Source organism: Cricetulus griseus, chromosome 6 (assembly GCF_003668045.3).
Source record: "Cricetulus griseus strain 17A/GY chromosome 6, alternate assembly CriGri-PICRH-1.0, whole genome shotgun sequence".
Classification (NCBI taxonomy): Eukaryota; Metazoa; Chordata; class Mammalia; order Rodentia; family Cricetidae; genus Cricetulus; species Cricetulus griseus.
The window spans coordinates 53,464,648-53,483,920 of NC_048599.1; the positions used below are offsets into that span (position 1 = coordinate 53,464,648).

The following is a 19,273-nucleotide window of genomic DNA, read 5'->3' on the forward strand; positions in this document are numbered from 1 at the left end:
TTCCCATCACAGACCCTTTTCATTGTTGAGGAAGCTAAGAGATTATAAAATGGATTATTATATTCTGTTCAGGAGTGGTATCAACCAGTGATAATAAACTTACTCTAACCCAGTATTCCTGAGTGCATAGTAAGAGGCTGTGAATGAGTCTGAATCTGTCATTCCTTTGGCTATCTAGTGGTGAGCGTTCACCTTTACTGTATTATTGAAAGAAGAGAGGCACAGTAAGTGTTTGGTTATTCTTAGTAAGGACATTTATATGTGTATGCCACACCCTTCTACATCAGTGTAAGAGCAAAACAAAATGAATTTAAGTTTCTTTGTGGCCTCAGTGACTGGAAAAAGGTAATTAGCTCCCAGCTTTGTAGTCTGAAATCTTTTGTCTATCCACAGGTTTTTATGGGACTCACTTCCTGGATGAAAGAAAAACAAAAAAAAACCAGAATAAGCAAAACCTTACTCTCACAGATGTCAATATGTTGGTCCAGATGAGTTAGCTGCTGTTGAGTTTAAGCCACTTGAATTGTATATATTCACTGATGTATTTGCTGGCCGTTAACATTAAGTGTGCATTACAGGATCCTGATGGAGAAAATGCTCGACGGGCACTGCAGCGAACAGGAACATCATTTCAAGGATCGCATGCCTCTGATGTGGGATCTGGGTTGGTGAATTTGCCACCTTCCATTCTCAATAATCCAAACATTCCTCCTGAGGTTATCAGCAATTTGCAGGCTGGTAGACTTGGTTCCACAATTTTTGTTGCTAATGTAAGTTTAGGCTTTAGTTTAAGCTTTTGTTGCTCCCATACTTACTCTCATCATGTCATTATTTTGTTAGATATATGCTGATAGGTTTGTAGATCCTTCTTGTATTTTTAACTTACGTAAATAAAGATATAATTATTCTAAACCCAAACCTAGTTTATGTATGTAGTCTGAAGTTAGACTCAAATATAACTGGTTAGCATATTAAGACAGAACTGTGGAATTCTTAGTACTGAACTGTTTTCGAAGGCAGTTGTATGTATTTTTATTCATTTTGGTAGCTGAATTTCATTCTTGTAGTCTTGGTGTTTTAAGTGCCTATTGTGGCTGGTTTCCCATTTGTTTTATGCTCTTGAAAGTTATCGAAATGGACAGTTTTTCAAAACCTGAATTTTCCTTAGTCCAAATTGGTGCTTAAATTTCACATGTACACAACAAAATTAAGGAATTGAAAGGTGATTTGGGGAATTTAAATGAAGGTAGAGGTAGCTGAACTGACTTTAAGCAAGACCATTTTTAATTGTACATCATTGGCATATTTTTTTAACAAGAATTACAGTTTATAGTTTTAGGAGTTTGGAAAAGATTATTTTGTATTCACATCAGGAAGGAGCATTTGTTAAGAATGTAACTTTATAATTTTATGTTAAGCTTGACTTCAAAGTTGGTTGGAAGAAGCTAAAGGAAGTGTTCAGCATAGCTGGAACTGTAAAGCGGGCAGATATTAAAGAAGACAAGGACGGCAAGAGCAGAGGCATGGGCACTGTCACTTTTGAGCAAGCAATTGAAGCAGTTCAAGCAATTTGTATCCTGATTTGTATTTTAGCATTAAATGAAGTTGGTGAGGCTTAATACCTTTGTTTCCTGTTTATGTTATATAATGTTGTCTCGCTTAGAAATTAGACTTTTGTCTACAGCACTAAGACTTGTTAAGTTTAGAGTCACTCTTCACACTTGAATTAGCCATGTTATCCAGGGCTGGTAGGAATTTGTTTTCTGCTCTTCCTTCCAGCTGCAGCAAAATGTGTGTATGTATACTTTGACACTTACCTACCCCATTGCATGCCAGTGCAGTTGCTTTTGATGAAACCTAGTTAATTTTGGCTAATTAAGTTACAAATCAAAGGAAGAGACTAGTATAAATAAAGTCTAATGGTAAAATAGTAGAGAACATTTCAGACTTTAAATATGATAATTTGTCCGCAAGAATAATTTTACAGTCATCTAAACTGGCTTTCCTTGACTGATTCGACAGCCATGTTCAATGGGCAGTTTTTATTTGATAGACCCATGCATGTGAAAATGGTGAGTTCCTACTTGTCATCTCAGCCTTCACTTGTTCAGACCTGTCTCTAGCACAGTAGTTCTTGTTGGCTGTGTTTGAACTATAATAAACTTTTCTCTTTTTTGTAATTAGGATGATAAATCTGTTCCTCATGAAGACTACCGTTCACATGATAGTAAGACATCACAATTACCACGTAAGTAGGAGCTCTTGTTAGAAAACAGCTGGAGTTTTTTGTTAGTTTATTTTGCATTATGTATAAAGCAGAAGTCAGTTTTTATGACTACATTGAAGTCGCTCTCACACTCCTTATACTCTGAGATTAGTTTGGAATTTTTGGACAGCTTGCTGCTTCTGGTTAGGTATAGACTGAAAAGATAAATATGGGACTTTTTAAAATTTGTTTCTGACCTCCTAGTTAAAGAGTACTAATATATTTGGTGAGTTCATATACAAGAAGGGGGGAAACCCTATAATTTTACTATAGATATCTACCATTTTTAACATTTTTTAATGTATATTCTTGCTATCTTTCCGTGTATGTGTGTGTATGTGTGTGTGTATGTGTATTTAAATAGCTTTAGACTACTATATCAGTTAGAGATTGGTTTTAATAATAAATTACAACCATTTTTCCATGTTGAAAATTCATTCCAAATATTTTTATTAGTGATCCATAATCATTTTTTGCTATTCTGTGTTTTATATGATTTAACCTTTATTTCTTTAATAACCAATAAAGTGTAATGCAGTCTTATGAAAATATTTTGCATTCAGAGAGAGTAAACATTTTCTGCACCTCATAGCCAAGTTAATAATACCCCTTGAGAACATTAAAGACTGTGTATTTAACCTGCTATCCTACTGTGTACTCAACCTGTTTAAGTTTAACCTGTCTTTAAGAGAACAGTGTAATAACCAACTTTACTATGCATTGGATCTCCCATGTAATCAGCTTTTACAACCTATCCTACCTTTAATTTTAAGTTTTGTCTCTTCCATGCCCTTGATCCAGAATAATGTGTGTGTATATGCTGTAATCATTTACTGAAAATGGCCAGCAACTTTGAGATTGAAAGTAACCTTAAAACAGATATCCACTATAAATGTTGGAAGCAATATAGAATATTACTTGATAATGTCTGTTTGCAGTGTTGCTTACTATTCTGGGTCAGTTAAGTCTCTTCCCTTGTAAAAGTTCTGTTAAAGATTTCTGAAGAGCCAACCCAATCCCTGTGCCATGCTTTCTGTGTTGTTGATGAATACGGGACACAGCTCTATGTTAGAAACAGGTAGACATAGGGACAGTCAGATATAACAACAATATACAGGTATTTGGGTAGTCACAGACACCTACAACAGACTGTAGTCAGTCCAGTAACTACAAACTACAGACAGATGGAAGATACAGAAACAAGTGGAGAATTCAATTTTGGCTCATTCGTGGTCAGATTAATTCAAGAGGGAGTCTGTGTTTTCATACCTTAATGTGACCTTGATACATTTTGGTGCCTCTGAGATTATCTTAAATACTTTAACCAGCATAGCAGAGTAAATTATACTTTTTTGTATAAAAATACTGGCTGTTTTTCATTATTTTCTTTAGATGTCCTGAGCCATGCCGGTGGCACAGACCTGTGATCCTCAAGAGGCTAAGGCAGGAGAATCTAAAGTATAAGTTCAAGGTCTGCCTCATCTGTAGAGTGAGTTCTAAGCTAGCCTGGACAACTTAATGAGACCTAGAGATAGACTCAGTACAGAGCTCTTTTAAGTCCCTGGGTTTTAGCCTTAGCACCGTAAACAAGGTGTCAGTTGGGATAGTGCTGGTATACTTCAGTGGTAGAGCAATTGATTAGCATGGATGGGGTCCTGAATTCATTTTCAGTATTAAAAATTCCAGATTTAGATCTACAGATTCTCAAGATATGCCCACTAATTACTATATTCCAAAGCATTATAAAACAGCAGTGTAAAGCGCTCCATGTTGGCTATTGCTCTTGCAACATTACTGTACATTGATGTTTGTCTTCATGTCCTTTCATTATTATTAAAGTTTGTAGCAAAATATTTTAAATACATAGACAGAAATAAAATTATTTTGTAGTTCTTGTGTGCCATACACTTAATTAGATTTTTTGATTAAGTAAAATTTTATAAATAGACTTGAAATGCTCCAACTCCACATCCACCTCTCAATGTGTCACTCGCACAGAGGGGACAGCTCATGAATGAATATGTTTATTATATAGATTTTAATAATGTGAGTGCACCTTTACACATCCATAAACATAAAAAATAACTCCTGAATTAAAGATTCAGTGTGATATGTTATTTCATAGTTCACTGTTTTGTGTTTTGGTCTCGATTCTATTTTATTAATAAAGCTGGTATCTTCATTTTAACGTATTCTTCATTCATACATTTTTTTGCTTTTTAGATTTGCATTTTCAGGTATTAGAAGTAATACTAAATTGGAATATTCTTTTTCTTTAAGAATTACCTATTTTTGATATTTTCTAGAAAATGTGTAAAACTGGCCTTCATACATGTTTGCAGCAGACTTATTTACTGGCCATATTTTTTTATTGCTGCCCAAGTTAGTTTTGGTAACGTCTAGTTTTCTAAGGATGCCTCCCCCCTTTGTCTATCTTGAACATCAAAGCTTTTTAAACATTGATTTAGTGTGTGTGTGTGTGTGTGTGTGTGTGTGTGTGTGTGTGTGTGTGTGTGTGTATGTGTGAAGAGTAAGATTGTGTGCTTGTTGTGGTGGCACTTGTGGAGGTCAGAGGACAACATTTGGTAATCAGGTCTCTTCTACTATGTGGGTTCCAGAGATTGAATTCAGGGTGTTAGGATTAGCAGCAAGTACTTTTACCCACTGATGGCTTGGTGTTAAACTTTGTTAACAACACTGTCTTAAATTTTCCCTGTATTCATAGTTCTGTTTCCTCTTTGTAAATATGTTATTTTAATTATGTGCATATATATGTGTCAGTATGTAGGCTTGTGCATGTTAGTTCAGTGCCTTCAGAGGTAAGAAGAGGATGTGGGATCCCCTGGTGCTGGAGTCGGTGGTTATGAGTGATACAGTGTGGATGCTGGGAACCAAATTTGGGTCTTAAGGGCTGAGCTGTTTCTCCTGCCCAATATTGTTTCTCCATTTACTGGCTCATTATCATTAGAAACTTGTCAGTTCATTAGTGTTTATGAAGACTGAGCTTTGTTTTTAGTATATTTAATTTCTTCATTTCTTTCTTCCTCCTTTCCTTAGGTTTAGTCTCATTTTTGCTCTGACTCTGAGTTGGATGTATATTTCACTCATTTTCATTCTCTCTTTTCTAACATAAGAAATTAGGATTATCACTTTAGCTACTGTACATAGGTTCTTCTTGTACAGAAGACTAAACTTAGGACTAAATTATTATAGTTCAGTGTTGATAAATTAATTTATTTTTGTATCCTGTATATTTGAAAATACGAATTTTGAATTTTTAAATGCATAAGTTTTTTATTTCTTACTAGTTTCTGACTTAGGTTCAATGTGGTAATATAACATAGTCCATATGATTATGCTTCTATGAAATTATTAGAATTTTACTGTGGATGGCCTACCATAGGCCCATTTTTATGTCTTTTATGTTTACAAAATCAAGTTTGTTAATCACTTAAACTATCTTCTATCCTTTCTCATAATTTTATCTACTTGGGTTATCAGTTACTGAGAAATATTTAATGGTAAAATTTCTTAGTACATTGATAGATTTACCTATTTTTTTCTTGTTGAAAATATTTTGAAGCCTAATTATCAAGTATATTCAAAATTAGAATTGATGATTAATAAATATTAGAATTGTTGAAAAATAAAAATTGAAAAATTTCTGGTGAATAAAGTAATTTTTAGAAGGTGATTTTGTGTAATACTAAATATGATAATTTTGTGTTGTTTTTTATTTTATTTTAATATTAATGTTTTTGATGTGGGTATACTTAAATGTTATAGATGCAATTATATTTTTTAAAAATTGGCTTGGCAGTCTTTTATGTGAAGTTGAATTCAAGTTTCCTCATATTGATCATTTGAATAGATTTCCATTTTCTTATTTTGTGTTTCACTTTTGGCACTTTATAAATACTAATCTTTCTCTGTTTTTAGTGGTAACCCTGGGTATTATGTATGTAGAAATCTTAAAGTTAGTTTTTGTATCCTCTTTAATTCTAATGCTTTTGCAAGCTATTAACACTGAGGGTTTTAATTCTGTTTTTCAAATGTCACAAAGCAGACATTATTTCTATTTTAAGCTTTTTATTTTTATTATTTTCAGTGAGGAGTTATTGTTAGTAAAGTCTCAATTTTGGCTGCTGTATAAATGTCTTTTAAGATAGTTTGACTTATTAGAGAGTTTAAGATCAAGTTACAGTTTCTTAGCACTTTGAGAATAGTTTAGTCTTCTGGTTTCCATTGTTTTAATTTATAATTCAGATAAGCTCTTTGGTGAATTATCTCCCTCTCCCCCATTTTTTTATTGGTAGTCTGTTATTCATGGAACTAATTTTAAAGTCTTGTTCTCTAGTGACAGTTTTACTGCAGTATGAGTGTAGATTACTGTTTATAGAGGCTTTACAGTGGTTGAAAATTTAAAAGATAAATTCTGGAAATTATCAACCATATATCTTTGAACTCTGCCCTTTCTCTTTGTAAGTAGTCTTCTTCCCTTCCCAGTTACCTGGTCAGGGCCACCATTGTTCAAGAGTCCAGCTGCAGTTTCCTCCATTAGCAGTAAATTTTAGTGCTTAAGATCTGTACAAGATCAAGATGGCTGAAATCTCAGCCTGGGTGATTGGTGAAGGAGCACATGAAATCCTGCCCTAGCTTAGTAACTATTGGTTGCTGGGGAAGAGAGAATTGGTTTTCTTCAGGAATGCAGTGCCTGAGAAAATTCCCAGTCTCCAGTGACTGGCCCCTACACTCATACACATAGAATAGTAAATGAACGCAGTAGTTAAAAACAGCAACACCAAAGTATATGACGTTGGGAAGAAAAAGTAATGGGGAGGGTTATGTGGGAGTTGGGAAGGACTGGGGCAGTGCTTTGATCAAAGCACATCGATCAAATGTATGCATGTATGAAATTGAAAAAATCTGTCCTATGTATACATTTTGAAGTAATTTGTATTGTGGGCTTTGGTAGATTTCTTTAGATGATTTTTAAACTCTTTCCTCTACTTTTCCCCTTCTTTCCTTCACCAAATTTTATTACAAGTTGGCAAGTGGGAAATTTCTCATGATTCTAATATTAAGAATTTTCTTTTTATAACTTTTTGAGATTAATAAAATTCCTGTGACATCAGAATGGACAAGGTGGTGCTTGTACATGGGAGCATTGCTATGCTGTTTCTCCAAGTGGATCACAGTTAGGCATAGGAACACATTTACTTCGTATTGATCTGTGTAGTTTAAAATAGCATGCGCCTGTACTCTGATTTCAACAGCTAACAGGATATAAGTCTTCTCAGCTTCAAATCCCAATTGCTACCTTAGTGAGAATTTGAAAAACATACTCAGGTATAGTAAACAGCCATTCCGGTTTTAGTGTTGCTGTCATTAAGCTGCCATCAGTCATGTTAATACTCCCTCCCTTCCTCCCTACATCATTCATTAGCTAGAGTAAAAGTGGATTTTATTAAGTCATTTTCATACATCTCATTGTTTCCCTGTGTCTTCTCTCACTCTGCCTCATCTTCTTGCTGGCCCTCTTTCTCCCCAGATAGTTTTCTTTCTTGCCTTCTTTCTGCCTTCTTTCTGGCCACACATGTATATGTTGTGTGTATAGAGAATTAAATCTATATTCTACATATAAGAAAAGACATGCAATATTTTGTCTTTTTCACCTCCATTACTTTTTAGTCCTTTTCCTCCTCCTTCGTAGCCATCTTCTACTTCATGTCACAATTTATGTTTAAAGTCTTCATGAAAGAAAATGTGATATTTATTCGAGTCTAGTTTATTTCACGTGATGCTCTCTGGTTCTGTTACCCTGAAAATAATTTCATTCTTCTATGCGGATGAGTAAAACTTCCTTGTGTGTATGTACCATACTTTTACATTTCAACAAAAGTCTCCTTACTTGCCTATAGCAGTGCCATTTATACCTTAAACAACACTATAATAGTGTTTTAAACAGGTGGAAAAGAAAAATTTCATTCTGGTTATAGATCTCCACCCCTAAAAATTTTATTTTTTTGTTTTAAACCTTACTTTTGTTCTAACTGGGCTAATGTAATGTAACCAATAGGCTTAGTGACTTGTCATGTCTGCTTCCTTTTGCATTAATGGTCAGTGGCATTATAAGAAAGCCCAACTTCCGTAATCATTGCCTAAAGGAAATAACACATGGTAGATCTGGGAATGTAGAAATGGTTACAGTTGAATCCATATACCGACCTTGAAAACTAGGAAATAGCTTTATAACCTTTTTCCTAGCTGCTATGTCCTTTTCCTACAATCTGTCCCCCTCCATCACCTAGTAACACCACTCTTGCTTTCCTTTCTGCAGTTATGCCCTTGGGCTGGGGTTTGCAAATGAGGGAGAAACATGCCTGGTTTTTCTGAGTTGGCTCATCTCATTTGCTGTTATACTTTACAGGTTCACCAGTTTTTTTCTCCAGATTGCATTTTTCTTTATAGCTGAATAAATCTCCTTTGTGAATATTAGCATGTTTTTATTATCTCTTTGTCTTTTGGTGGATGTTTAGGCTGGTTTCTTTTTATTTTTTACGTTTCCTCCATGGTAAATAGAGCAATAATGGACATGGATGTGTAAGAATTTGAAGTTCTTTGGAATTATGCTCAGGAGTAGTTATAGCTCCAGTTTTCTAAGTTGGTTTTAAATTTATTTATTTACTTAAAGAGCACACACACACCTACCTCCAGAATTTAAAAATCTAAATTTAATCACATAGGTAAGCAGTGTTCAGGCAACTTAAGGTCTCAAAATTCCTTACATTTGCTTAATAGATATGAGAACATTTATTTTGTAAATGTAAATAAATGTTCATGATAAAGCCAGACAATTAGTATCTTTTTTTTCAATGTTACAGGTTTTTTAAAGATGTTTTATGTGTGTGGGTGTTTTTTTTTTTTTTTTTTTTTTCTGCATCAGCTGTGTGCAGTTGTGTCTGGATCCTCGAACTGGAGTTATATATGCTTGTGATCTGCTATGTGGGTGCTGAGAACTGAACCTAGGCCCTCTGCAAGAGTGACAAGTGCTCTTAATCATTGAGTCATCTCTCTATACCTCCATTATTATGAATTTTAAAATGGATTTGGTGTTGAGTGTTTGAGATAGGGGTCTTGTTATGTAGCTCTGGCTGGCCCTGAACTTACACTTCTGCCTTTGAGTGCTAAGAATGCTGACTAAAGGTTGTGTTCACTGCCCAGGCTCATTCTTACATCTTCAGTATTTGTTGGCTTTTCAGTTTTACTTTACTACTTTGAAAGTAATTCTGTTTTAGTCGTTACACAATCTGGCCAAGATGCTCATTTTCAGATGTGTATACTGTGTGACTACCTGAGGATGCCTGGAAATGTCTCTTTACCCCAGAGAGGGTACCAGCCATAGACTAAAAAGGTTTACCCAAATACTTCACCCAAGTCTTATTTTGTAAATTGGTGAATTGAATTGTGGTCATTTACAGAAACATGGACAATTTATAGATAGGTATTCCAGCAATAAATAGTCATGTGTGTCATGCCTCCCCCACTTCCCAAGCCAATAGTCAATTGGTATAAGTGCTTTCTTGTGAGCTCCCTTCCAGTGGTTAATCACAACTGCTCTGATTCTAAGATGGCAATGGAAATACTGTTCCTGGAGAAGAGATTGCCCATGGCAGTGTGACATGAAGTGATGTATTTCATCTTTTCCTGGGGTACATGTGCGTGCGTGTGTTTCCATGGGTTGGGAGTGGATAGGTATGGAAGTGAGGCCAGAAAACAGCCTTGGGTGTTTTTCTGCATGCAGTGTCTATTATATTTTGAGATGGAGTTTCTCACTGCCTGGAACTTGCCCAAGTAAGCTAGACTGGCTGGTCAATGAGCTCTAGGGATCTATTAACCTCATGAGCATTAAGATTAAAAATGTATGCATTCTGGGTATTGAAGTCAGGTCCTCATGTTTGCAATGCAAGGCCTTTACTCAAGGTACCATTTCCTTAGCCTCTCTCTTGCCATTTTGTTAGGCCTTTTGCAGGTCCTTCAAGTAGAATATAAGCTGAACCTACTTCATAAAATTCTGTTCTTTCATAAATGATATTACAGTCTTTTTATATGATGTTTTATAAATGAAAACAAGAACGTCTGTTATTTGTAACCTTTTAGGATACTATTACAATCATATAGCTAGTTTTGAAGGTTAGTACCAGTTGTATATGCGTCTTGGTAATGTTGTTATTTGTGGTTTAGGTGGTCTTGGAGGCATTGGAATGGGACTTGGTCCAGGTGGACAACCTATTAGTGCCAGCCAGTTGAACATAAGTGGTGTAATGGGAAATTTGGGTCCAAGTGGTAAGTTTTTCTTAAAACATTTCTAAGTGATCTATTTGCTGTTTAATAAAGCTTATATTTATTAGTTTCATTGTCTAGAGAACTTTGCTTTAGATATGTTTAGGATGCCAGTTTAGGTTGAAAAGAGAAATGACAAAAACCTTGAGAGCAGCTGACATGAAAAGAGGGCAGATGCAGGTCGGGACTGCCTCTGGGTCCAGGCATGTGAAAGCTAGCTCTTGAGTGCCATGCATACTGAAGTGGCTTTAAGGTAGATGAATTCTTAACATAGTGCCCTGCACATTGTGGAATACAGGGTTTGTGGAATGGGTAGCAGCATGCCATAGCATAGGCAATTTAAATTTACTATATTTGGAGGTAGCTTTGAGGTAGTTATTGACCCTCTTCTTGGACTCCATTGTCCTTAGAGATTGATTTTCCAACTTTTAAGTTTAGCAAACTTTATTCTTTCAGGTTTGAAAATGTACCATGATTTTGCTAATGATATGTTTCTTAATATTTACTGTATTATAAAAAACTTAAAATTGTGAAAATTGACTTAATAAGTCATATTTAACCCTGATTAAACCTAAAAATATATTTAATGCATATCGTAGGAAACATGTAATAAACACAAGTACTATTTTTAAGAAAATAAAGTATTTCTAATAAATGAGCAGAGTGGTTCTGTTTTTGGCATCTCTTGGTGTAGTGTTTGTGTTCATGTAGATAGCTGCACTGCTGTGTCTGCTGTGACAGCATGCACCGTGTAGTTTATGGAAAGTTCCACATTGCAGTCGTGAGATGAGAGAAAGCATCCCTATAACTCAGAAGTGTTTAGTAATGGAGATTATTTTGATCTCTTGGCCTTTCAAAGGTCCCCAGACCATCCTTTGAGAATTGCATTTCATTTTATGGGCTGATAAATTTGTTATAGTCTCCTTTTTGTTGAATTGGTACAAACTTTATAAAATATAAGATAGTGATGGAAATTCTCATTCTGAGACAAAAAGTGTTTTCTTGTTTATTTTAGGATATCATACCCTTCCCTTCTAAACCAGCTATTAACTGCTGTGTTGAGAGGGAATCTTTGCTTTGTAGTCTTATCACTAAATCTGCTATAGTGATATCTTTGTACCTGCAAGAGTGCACACTGGTTCTAGATGCTCTCCAACTGGATGTTGTGTGTGACCAGTAAACTCTTTTTTTCTTGTCTGATGTTCAGAGGCCTGTTTTGAAGACTGGTGACTAGTCAGCCACTATGACGTAGCTCTGTAAACCATCCTTCTATACCCTGCACCTGCTTCTCTAGTGTCCCGTTGTGACTAAACCAATGGTATTTATTTTGCTATAATGTCATTCGTTAGTCACAAAATAAGATTTACTGAAAGTACATACTGTGTATTTTATTTGAGGTATGGGAATGGATGGTCCGGGTTTTGGAGGAATGAATAGAATTGGAGGAGGTATGTATAAGTATTTGTTTTTGCATGTACTCATCGCCATTTTAAAGAAACTAGAAACTGTTGATAATTCTAGAAAAAAAAAAAAAGTCATGGTTTATTGTTGGCTCATGTTCTAAATGCTGTTGGCAAAAATTGAGCCTAATACACCCTTAAAGGAAGGTGATGTGTGAAGTACCTGCAGAAGGTAGAATGGAGGAAGCACTTACTGGAGACTTAACATTTCCAGAATGGACCATTCATCTACAGAGCTGCAGTCAAGTCTCAAAATTACTCTTTATTTCATAGGAGTTGGGTTTGGTGGTCTGGAAGCAATGAATAGCATGGCAGGATTTGGCGGAGTTGGCCGGATGGGAGGTAGGTGAATGTACTCAGGGGTTTCTGCTATCTTTCCTTTCCCTAGTACTGAGATAGTTATCTTTACACACATGTAGCAATAGATGCTGTAGAGGTTTTCAGAAGGTACTTGGGCTCTAGAGTACACTTGTAAACATGGCAGGGAGGGTGGGGGTGGGTTGTTGGAGGTAAGTGGGTGTGCCACAGGATGTTTTGTATTGATAACTTTTGCTCTTTTTTTCTTCAGTTTAGCTTAGACGTATTCCTGAATAGTTTTCTATGCATTGATGTACTTGAAGAGGGGTTAATTTGTTGCACATCTTTTCAGAGCTATACCGTGGTGCAATGACTAGTAGCATGGAGCGAGATTTCGGACGTGGTGATATTGGAATAAATCGAGGCTTTGGCGATTCCTTTGGTAGACTTGGTAGGGCTGGTTGCATACTTTTTTCCTTTTGCAGGTCATACTCTTAAAAGCTGTTCTTTTTGGTGAAAAATTTTTAAAAGTTGTAATTTATATAGTTGTTACTGTAAGAAAATACTTTAGAATTTTAATTTTATGGCTCTATTTTACAATATCTTAAATATTTTAACTCTTATTTCCAGAAAATTTTATGTTTAGTTATTTGTGAGTATAGTACCTTGGGAATTTTGAAGTGTCATAATTAATTAGTATATTATCTTTCCATCCTTGTTTAGGCAGTGCAATGATTGGAGGGTTTGCAGGAAGAATAGGAGCTTCTAACATGGGTCCAGTAGGAACTGGAATAAGTAGGTTTTAATTTTAATAGAACTTACTGAGTAGTATTTGAGTGCTTGCAAGGAGTTTGCAAGAGTAGTTATTGTAGTACAGTAATTCTTTGCTCTTCTGTGTTAATGTGTCTTGCCATATTTTGTTAACTTTAATGAGTTAACATTTGTTTGGTTGATGTTTGAAAATTAACTTTGTTTTTGGTATTTCTCAACTAATTCCAGAATGTGTATTCAGTAGCCAGTCCAAGAACTGTCTTTGTACATCCCATGTCACAAACAGCTGTTGTTTGAATACTATCTTCACTTTTGTTTTATTTTGCACAGCAGCTACTAGCTTGTTTCATCTGTAAGCCTTATGCTTTCTGGCAGATGGAGACAAAACACCAAATTTTAGGGACTTCTTGAAGTTGAGGGATAAAGATGAAGAGATGATTATTTTCCTCCCCTCTTAGACCTTTCTAAACAAGCATATTGCAACACTAGAGAATGCCAGATACCCTCTCATTGGCTCCCACATACTAAACCTCACATAATGCCTGCACTCATGGCTGAGTTTCTGATGGCATCGCTAACTTGGCTGTGCCTATGAAATCTCTATACCTTGCTGACGTCCTTTGGGTGGTGAAATTTCAGGAAACAGGAAGTAAACTTACTAAGCATGAATTCTGAAATCCTGTCCGCTGGATACATTTGCTTGCCACGTGCTTCTCATTTTCTTTCCTGCTCTGTCATCCTTCAACATTCGTTTTTCTCTCAGTAACATCCTTACCTTCCCCTTTTATCTCAGTGCTTGCATTTCTGTTTTCCCAGTTAGACCTGTTATTAGCAGAAAGCCGGCTGGGAAGTCATAGTATTTCTTCAGGATTTTCATGGAGAGATATTAATTATGAGAAAGAAGAGTTACATTTTGAGAATGAGTTCAGGATAATTAAGGGAGACAGTAGTAAAGCCAGTGCAATAGAGGAGATATGAACGAGACTAAATTCAAGCTTTGTTTGAAGGAGAGTACATTTTTCCCTTTGCAAGTTCTGTATGATACTGAGTTCCTATTGTCTGTGATTACTGACAGTTGAATTGATAACAAAGTAGAATTTGTGTGGGAAACAGATGTGCACATACTGAGATAAAAGGCGAGCAAGGAAAGGAATGATGTGTAGGGGAGTGTGACGTGAGAGCAACTTGTATGCTAGAGTTGTAACAATTTGTATTCATCTCTTTAATTTGTTTCAAGTTGTTATATTTGTTATTGCAAAAATATAAGAATATGAATGTAATTGGAGAATTTAAATATTTTATGTGAGATGTTTTATGATTATAATTTTATAGAGGCATATATAATTATATTGTGACTAAAGTTTTCTTAACCAAATGTATGTCAAGCTATTACTTGTTTTCTATATGAAAATATTTTTCTGTTATAGAAATGAATTTTTCTCACTTTTCCAAAACTGATTGTTTTCTTTTTTTCTTTCTTGTCTTTCCTTTTGCTGTTTTTGTTTTGTTTTTAAAACTTGAAACTCCCAAATCCTCCTGCCCTTCTTCACACTGCAGGTGGCAGCATGGGTGGCATGAGCAGTGTGACTGGAGGCATGGGGATGGGACTGGACCGCATGAGCTCCAGCTTTGACAGGATGGGGCCAGGGATTGGAGCGATACTGGAAAGGAGCATCGATGTAGACCGAGGGTTTTTATCGGGCCCCATGGGAAGCGGAATGAGAGACAGATTAGGCTCCAAAGGCAACCAGATATTTGTTAGAAATGTAAGCAAATAAATGTATTGGAAAGTTAAAATTCTTTTTATATGTTTGCATATATCTATCTATCTATATATGGAGTATATTGTTAATTTTACTATTAGCATATAATGGAAGACATAAATATATATATATATATGTACATATAACATATATTACTAATTTCTTTCATTCTAGTTACCTTTTGACTTGACTTGGCAGAAACTAAAAGAGAAATTCAGCCAATGTGGTAAGTATACTAGTAGGTACAGGTTGTGCTGATATTTCTTGGGAGGAAAATTTTGTTTTTAAGCTTTGAAATGCTTTGTTTAGATCTTGGCTCATCCCAGTTGTATTCTTGTCTAACACAACTTCAGATAATTAATAGTTTTGCTGTCTGGTGACTTAGAGCAAACAACAGGGCTTAATGTAAACTTGACAGGATATCCCATCATTACTTGTAAAGAAGTTTTCTTTAATTCCAAATTTTAAAGAGGTTGATATGTTTTTGCATTAGAAGTTTTTTTTTTTTTTCCCTCATGAGAAACATTAGTAAAAGGCACCTTTACTTCTTTGCTGATTCGTAGTTGATGGGAAGATCCATTCTGTACACTGTATTGCCTGCATATCATAGGAACCTTAATCTAGTAGCATAGATACTTTCTACACAGATTCATTTTGGTGGCTCTTCTAATCCTTTGGAAACTATTTTTGGCTGTAGGGAGACTAGCTACAGACCTTAGTTATTCCTTAGGTCTCTGTGTTATTGGCTGATTTATTACTTTCAAATAAAGCTTTTTTCTGTACCATATTCATTTTTGTTTTAAACGATCTTAATTGGTAAAGCCTCCGTGTGTGTGTGTGTGTGTGTGTGTGTGTGTGTGTGTGTGTGTGTGTGTGTAAGTGTGATACGGAATTATGTGACTGGCACAAAGCAGCAGTTTTCCTTCTAGTATATAGAATTCCAGATTAAAATCACAATACTAAGATACTTATATAGCACATTATGCTGAAACAGGCCTGAAAGTAAGTCCATTTGGCCTCCTACAATTAACAGAAAACTAAGATCCACCTGCGTGCCTCTTCTACAGAGTGCTGGGATTAAATTCAACCAAGAGGCAGCTCTTCCAAAAACCTTGTCAAATGCAAGTGAGTTCGTGGTGATACAGTGTTTATGATCTAATAAAGTCACCGAGGATCAGAATGCAATGCTAGCCACAGCCATAGCTGGGCAGTGGTGGCACACACCATTAATCCCAGAACCCAAGAGACAGAGGCAGATGGATCTCTGTGAGCTCAAGGTTACCCTGGGCTACATGAGAATGAAGCAGTCTAAAAGAGTAACAGAGCTCATGCCTTTAATTCCAGCACTAGGGAGGTGGAGGCAGGAGTGATATGACTGGGTGGAGAAGAATATAAGGCTGGAAGAGACAGGATCTCCCACAGAAGCAGTGTAGGATTTTGAGACTTGGTGGAGAGCAGTGTAGTCTGGAGATGCAATCTGTTCAGTGAATCACCCCTTCAGTCTGAGCATTGGTAGAGGTGAGAAGTCTCTAGTGGCTGGCTGCTTTGCTTCTCTGATCTTCAGTTTGAACCCCAGTATCTGCCTCTGGGTTATTAATCGTGCTACAAGAGTTGGCAGTTGTTGACTACTGAGAGAAAGCAGCCTAGTGCATTATTTGGAAAGGTGTTGGTAGCCTGTGTGGAGTTAAGTAATGACACTGTGTAAGCAGGTGCTCTTTTGAGATGGTAGGAGTAACACTTAACAGCTTAAGCTAGGGCTGGGGTAGCATAGTGACCTCACGGAAGGCATGTTGTGAGAAGAGAAAGTATCTAAGTCTTCATGTAGAAATAATGGCTTGATTATATAGGGCTCGTATTTCTTTCTCTTCCCCTTTTGAATTAGCTGATAGTTAAAAGGTTAATGAGTTTGGGTTTTTTTTTTTTTTTTGCTTCCAAATTAGGTATAAAAGCTGTTTTTTATTTTATATTTAGTACTATACTTACATAACTCTATATCATCCCATTTTTTTAAAATTTTTATTTTATTTTATTAGTTCAAATTAGGAACAAGCTTGCTTCAGATGGCAATCCCTTCTCCCTCTCCCTCTCCTTCCCCTCCAACATCCCACCTGCCCCTAGCCATTCCCCCTCCACTCCCCAGGCAGGGTAAGGCCCTCAAAAGGGGCTCCCAAAAGTCTACCACATCATCCTGGGCCAGGCCTAGTTTTTAACCAGGAGTTACATTAATGGCAAAGAAAATAAATTCTGCTAATACAGAACTAAATCTCTATTCCCTGAGTATTATGTGACATGTTTGAACTGAACCATCTATTTTCTGCCATATCACATTATTTATGAATCTTAAGAGTTTTTCTGTTTTAATAGTGCTCTTTTAACCTGACACAAACAATGACCTTTTTATTCATAAAAGCGGGTTTGATTGTTCATGTGCAGTGTTTTGTTTTCCTGATCCCAGGCTAGACAAGTAAATGTTCTTCTTCCTTGCTTAGCAAGAATCTAGTGATACTTTAGACAGTGTCTGTCAGGAAATAACTCACTGGCAGGTGCCTTGCTAATGTAAGCCCCAACAACAACAAAAGGCAACAGTATTGAACCCCAGGTAGTAATGTCATAGCTTTATTTAGGCTGATTTTGTTATTTGTTTATAAATGTATTAATTTGGCTTATTTTTAGTTATGGTCTATGCCAGCATTTCCCCATATACTATACCATTTCCAAAAGTAATTGCCTGGACTAAGTAAAGTGGGAAGCTTTCTTTTATTGTGTGCACCTTCTCTGTGACCACAGGATGTCAAATCTCCTTATGCCAGAGCTTAGTCCTGTACAGTTGATAAAATGCTAGTAGGCCCTTTGAAGACTTTCTTATCATGTAAAATGTTAGGCAGATTGATTTTAATTATTTGAAACTTTACCTCCTGAATTATTTATTTTAGAAAGGAAATACCTTAATTTGTGTTTTCATAAGGTTGGAAATGTAGGATTCACCTTAGTGTGGTGGTGAATGCACTCAGTGATGGAGGCAGGAGGATTGCTTCAGCTATCCAGTAAATTACTGGCTACTCTGGGCAAGTTAGTGAGTCTGTCTCAAAAAGTAAAAAAAAAAAAAAAAAAAATTAAAAACTAACCCAAAAGTTGACAATGTTATATGGCTCAACATTAAAGCACTTGCCTGGTGTGTGCCAGGCCCTGGCTTAGTCTCCAAGTTCTAGAAATAACCAAGCCAGCCAGCAGGTTAGGATTCTTTTCTTACTTGGGGTGGTCTGACTGTGGAAACAGGTGTGTGGGGGCTGATCTAGAGTGTAAAAATCCAAACTGAGAAGGTTCTGGTGTCGTAGCTGAGAGGTCTTATCAAGGGGCAGACCAGACCATTGTGGACTTAGGAGTTTGAATGCCTAAGTGATGACACCCTAAACTAATGGTGGCACTTGAAGAGGAAAGTGGAAAGAGAGAATCTTGTCTATAATATTGAAAGATAGTTAATGCAAGAGATAGTAATGTGTTTTCAAGATTCTAGCTCAAGTAAACTCCATTGTTATTTATAACCCTATGCTGTGGAACTTCAAAAAACCTAGATTTTTAGATAAAATTAGAATAAGGGAAGAACCTCCAGCTTCAAATGCTGTAAAATTCGCAGTAGCCCTTGGAGGTCAGTGTTTTAAGTGCCATGTGCCAAAGCATGCTGCCTTAATGGAGTTGCTCCTTCCTGGGTGCCAGTTCCCAACATGCTGGAGGATTTTGGAAGTTGTACTGTTTTCCACTGTACTGGTTAATTTTGTGTCAACTTGATGCAAACTGGAGTCATCTGAGAGGAAGGAATCTCAGTTGAAAAGTGACTCCATTAAGATTGGGCTGTAGACAGCCATGTAGGACATTCTCTTAATTAGTGATTGATAGGGCATGGCCCAGCTCATTATGGGTGGTGTCATCTCTGAGCTGCTGACCCTGGGTACTGGAAAGCAAGGTTGAGCAAGCAGCAAGAGCAAGACAGTAAGCAGTACCCCTCCATGTGGCTTCTTGATCAGCTCCTGCCTCGAGGTCCCTGTCCTGCTTGAGTTCCTGTCATGACCTCCTTTGATGATGAACATTGACTTGGAAATGTAAGCTGAATAAGCCCACTTGCTTTTGGTCTTGTATTTCATCATAGCAGTAGTAACTCTGACTAAGACAACCACTAATGTTTCTTTTATATATATTTCAGTGTAATTCTGTGAATTTTTTTCTCACTAGAAATTAAGATTACTTTTTCTTTTCTGTTTTACTCCTTGTGGGCTAAATATTTTTTCATTCTACTTTAATCATTATGTAATTTTTGTGGGATTAATGTGTTTTACAACTCTTAGGGATGCACTCAAGAATTTCCTGATTCTGAATCA

At 36.2% G+C, this 19,273-nt stretch overlaps 1 protein-coding gene across 1 annotated transcript in view; it reads left to right on the forward strand.

The window, feature by feature from the left end:
• The window catches only part of Myef2 (myelin expression factor 2), a 39,411-nt gene that overhangs the window by 13,936 nt on the left and 6,202 nt on the right, over nucleotides 1-19,273 (forward strand). The window contains 11 exon segments of the mRNA XM_027421973.2: nucleotides 579-770; nucleotides 1,419-1,572; nucleotides 2,023-2,072; nucleotides 2,185-2,248; nucleotides 10,511-10,612; nucleotides 12,007-12,057; nucleotides 12,343-12,411; nucleotides 12,719-12,817; nucleotides 13,090-13,161; nucleotides 14,695-14,903; nucleotides 15,075-15,126. Coding sequence (XP_027277774.1) covers nucleotides 579-770; nucleotides 1,419-1,572; nucleotides 2,023-2,072; nucleotides 2,185-2,248; nucleotides 10,511-10,612; nucleotides 12,007-12,057; nucleotides 12,343-12,411; nucleotides 12,719-12,817; nucleotides 13,090-13,161; nucleotides 14,695-14,903; nucleotides 15,075-15,126 — 1,114 coding nt within the window.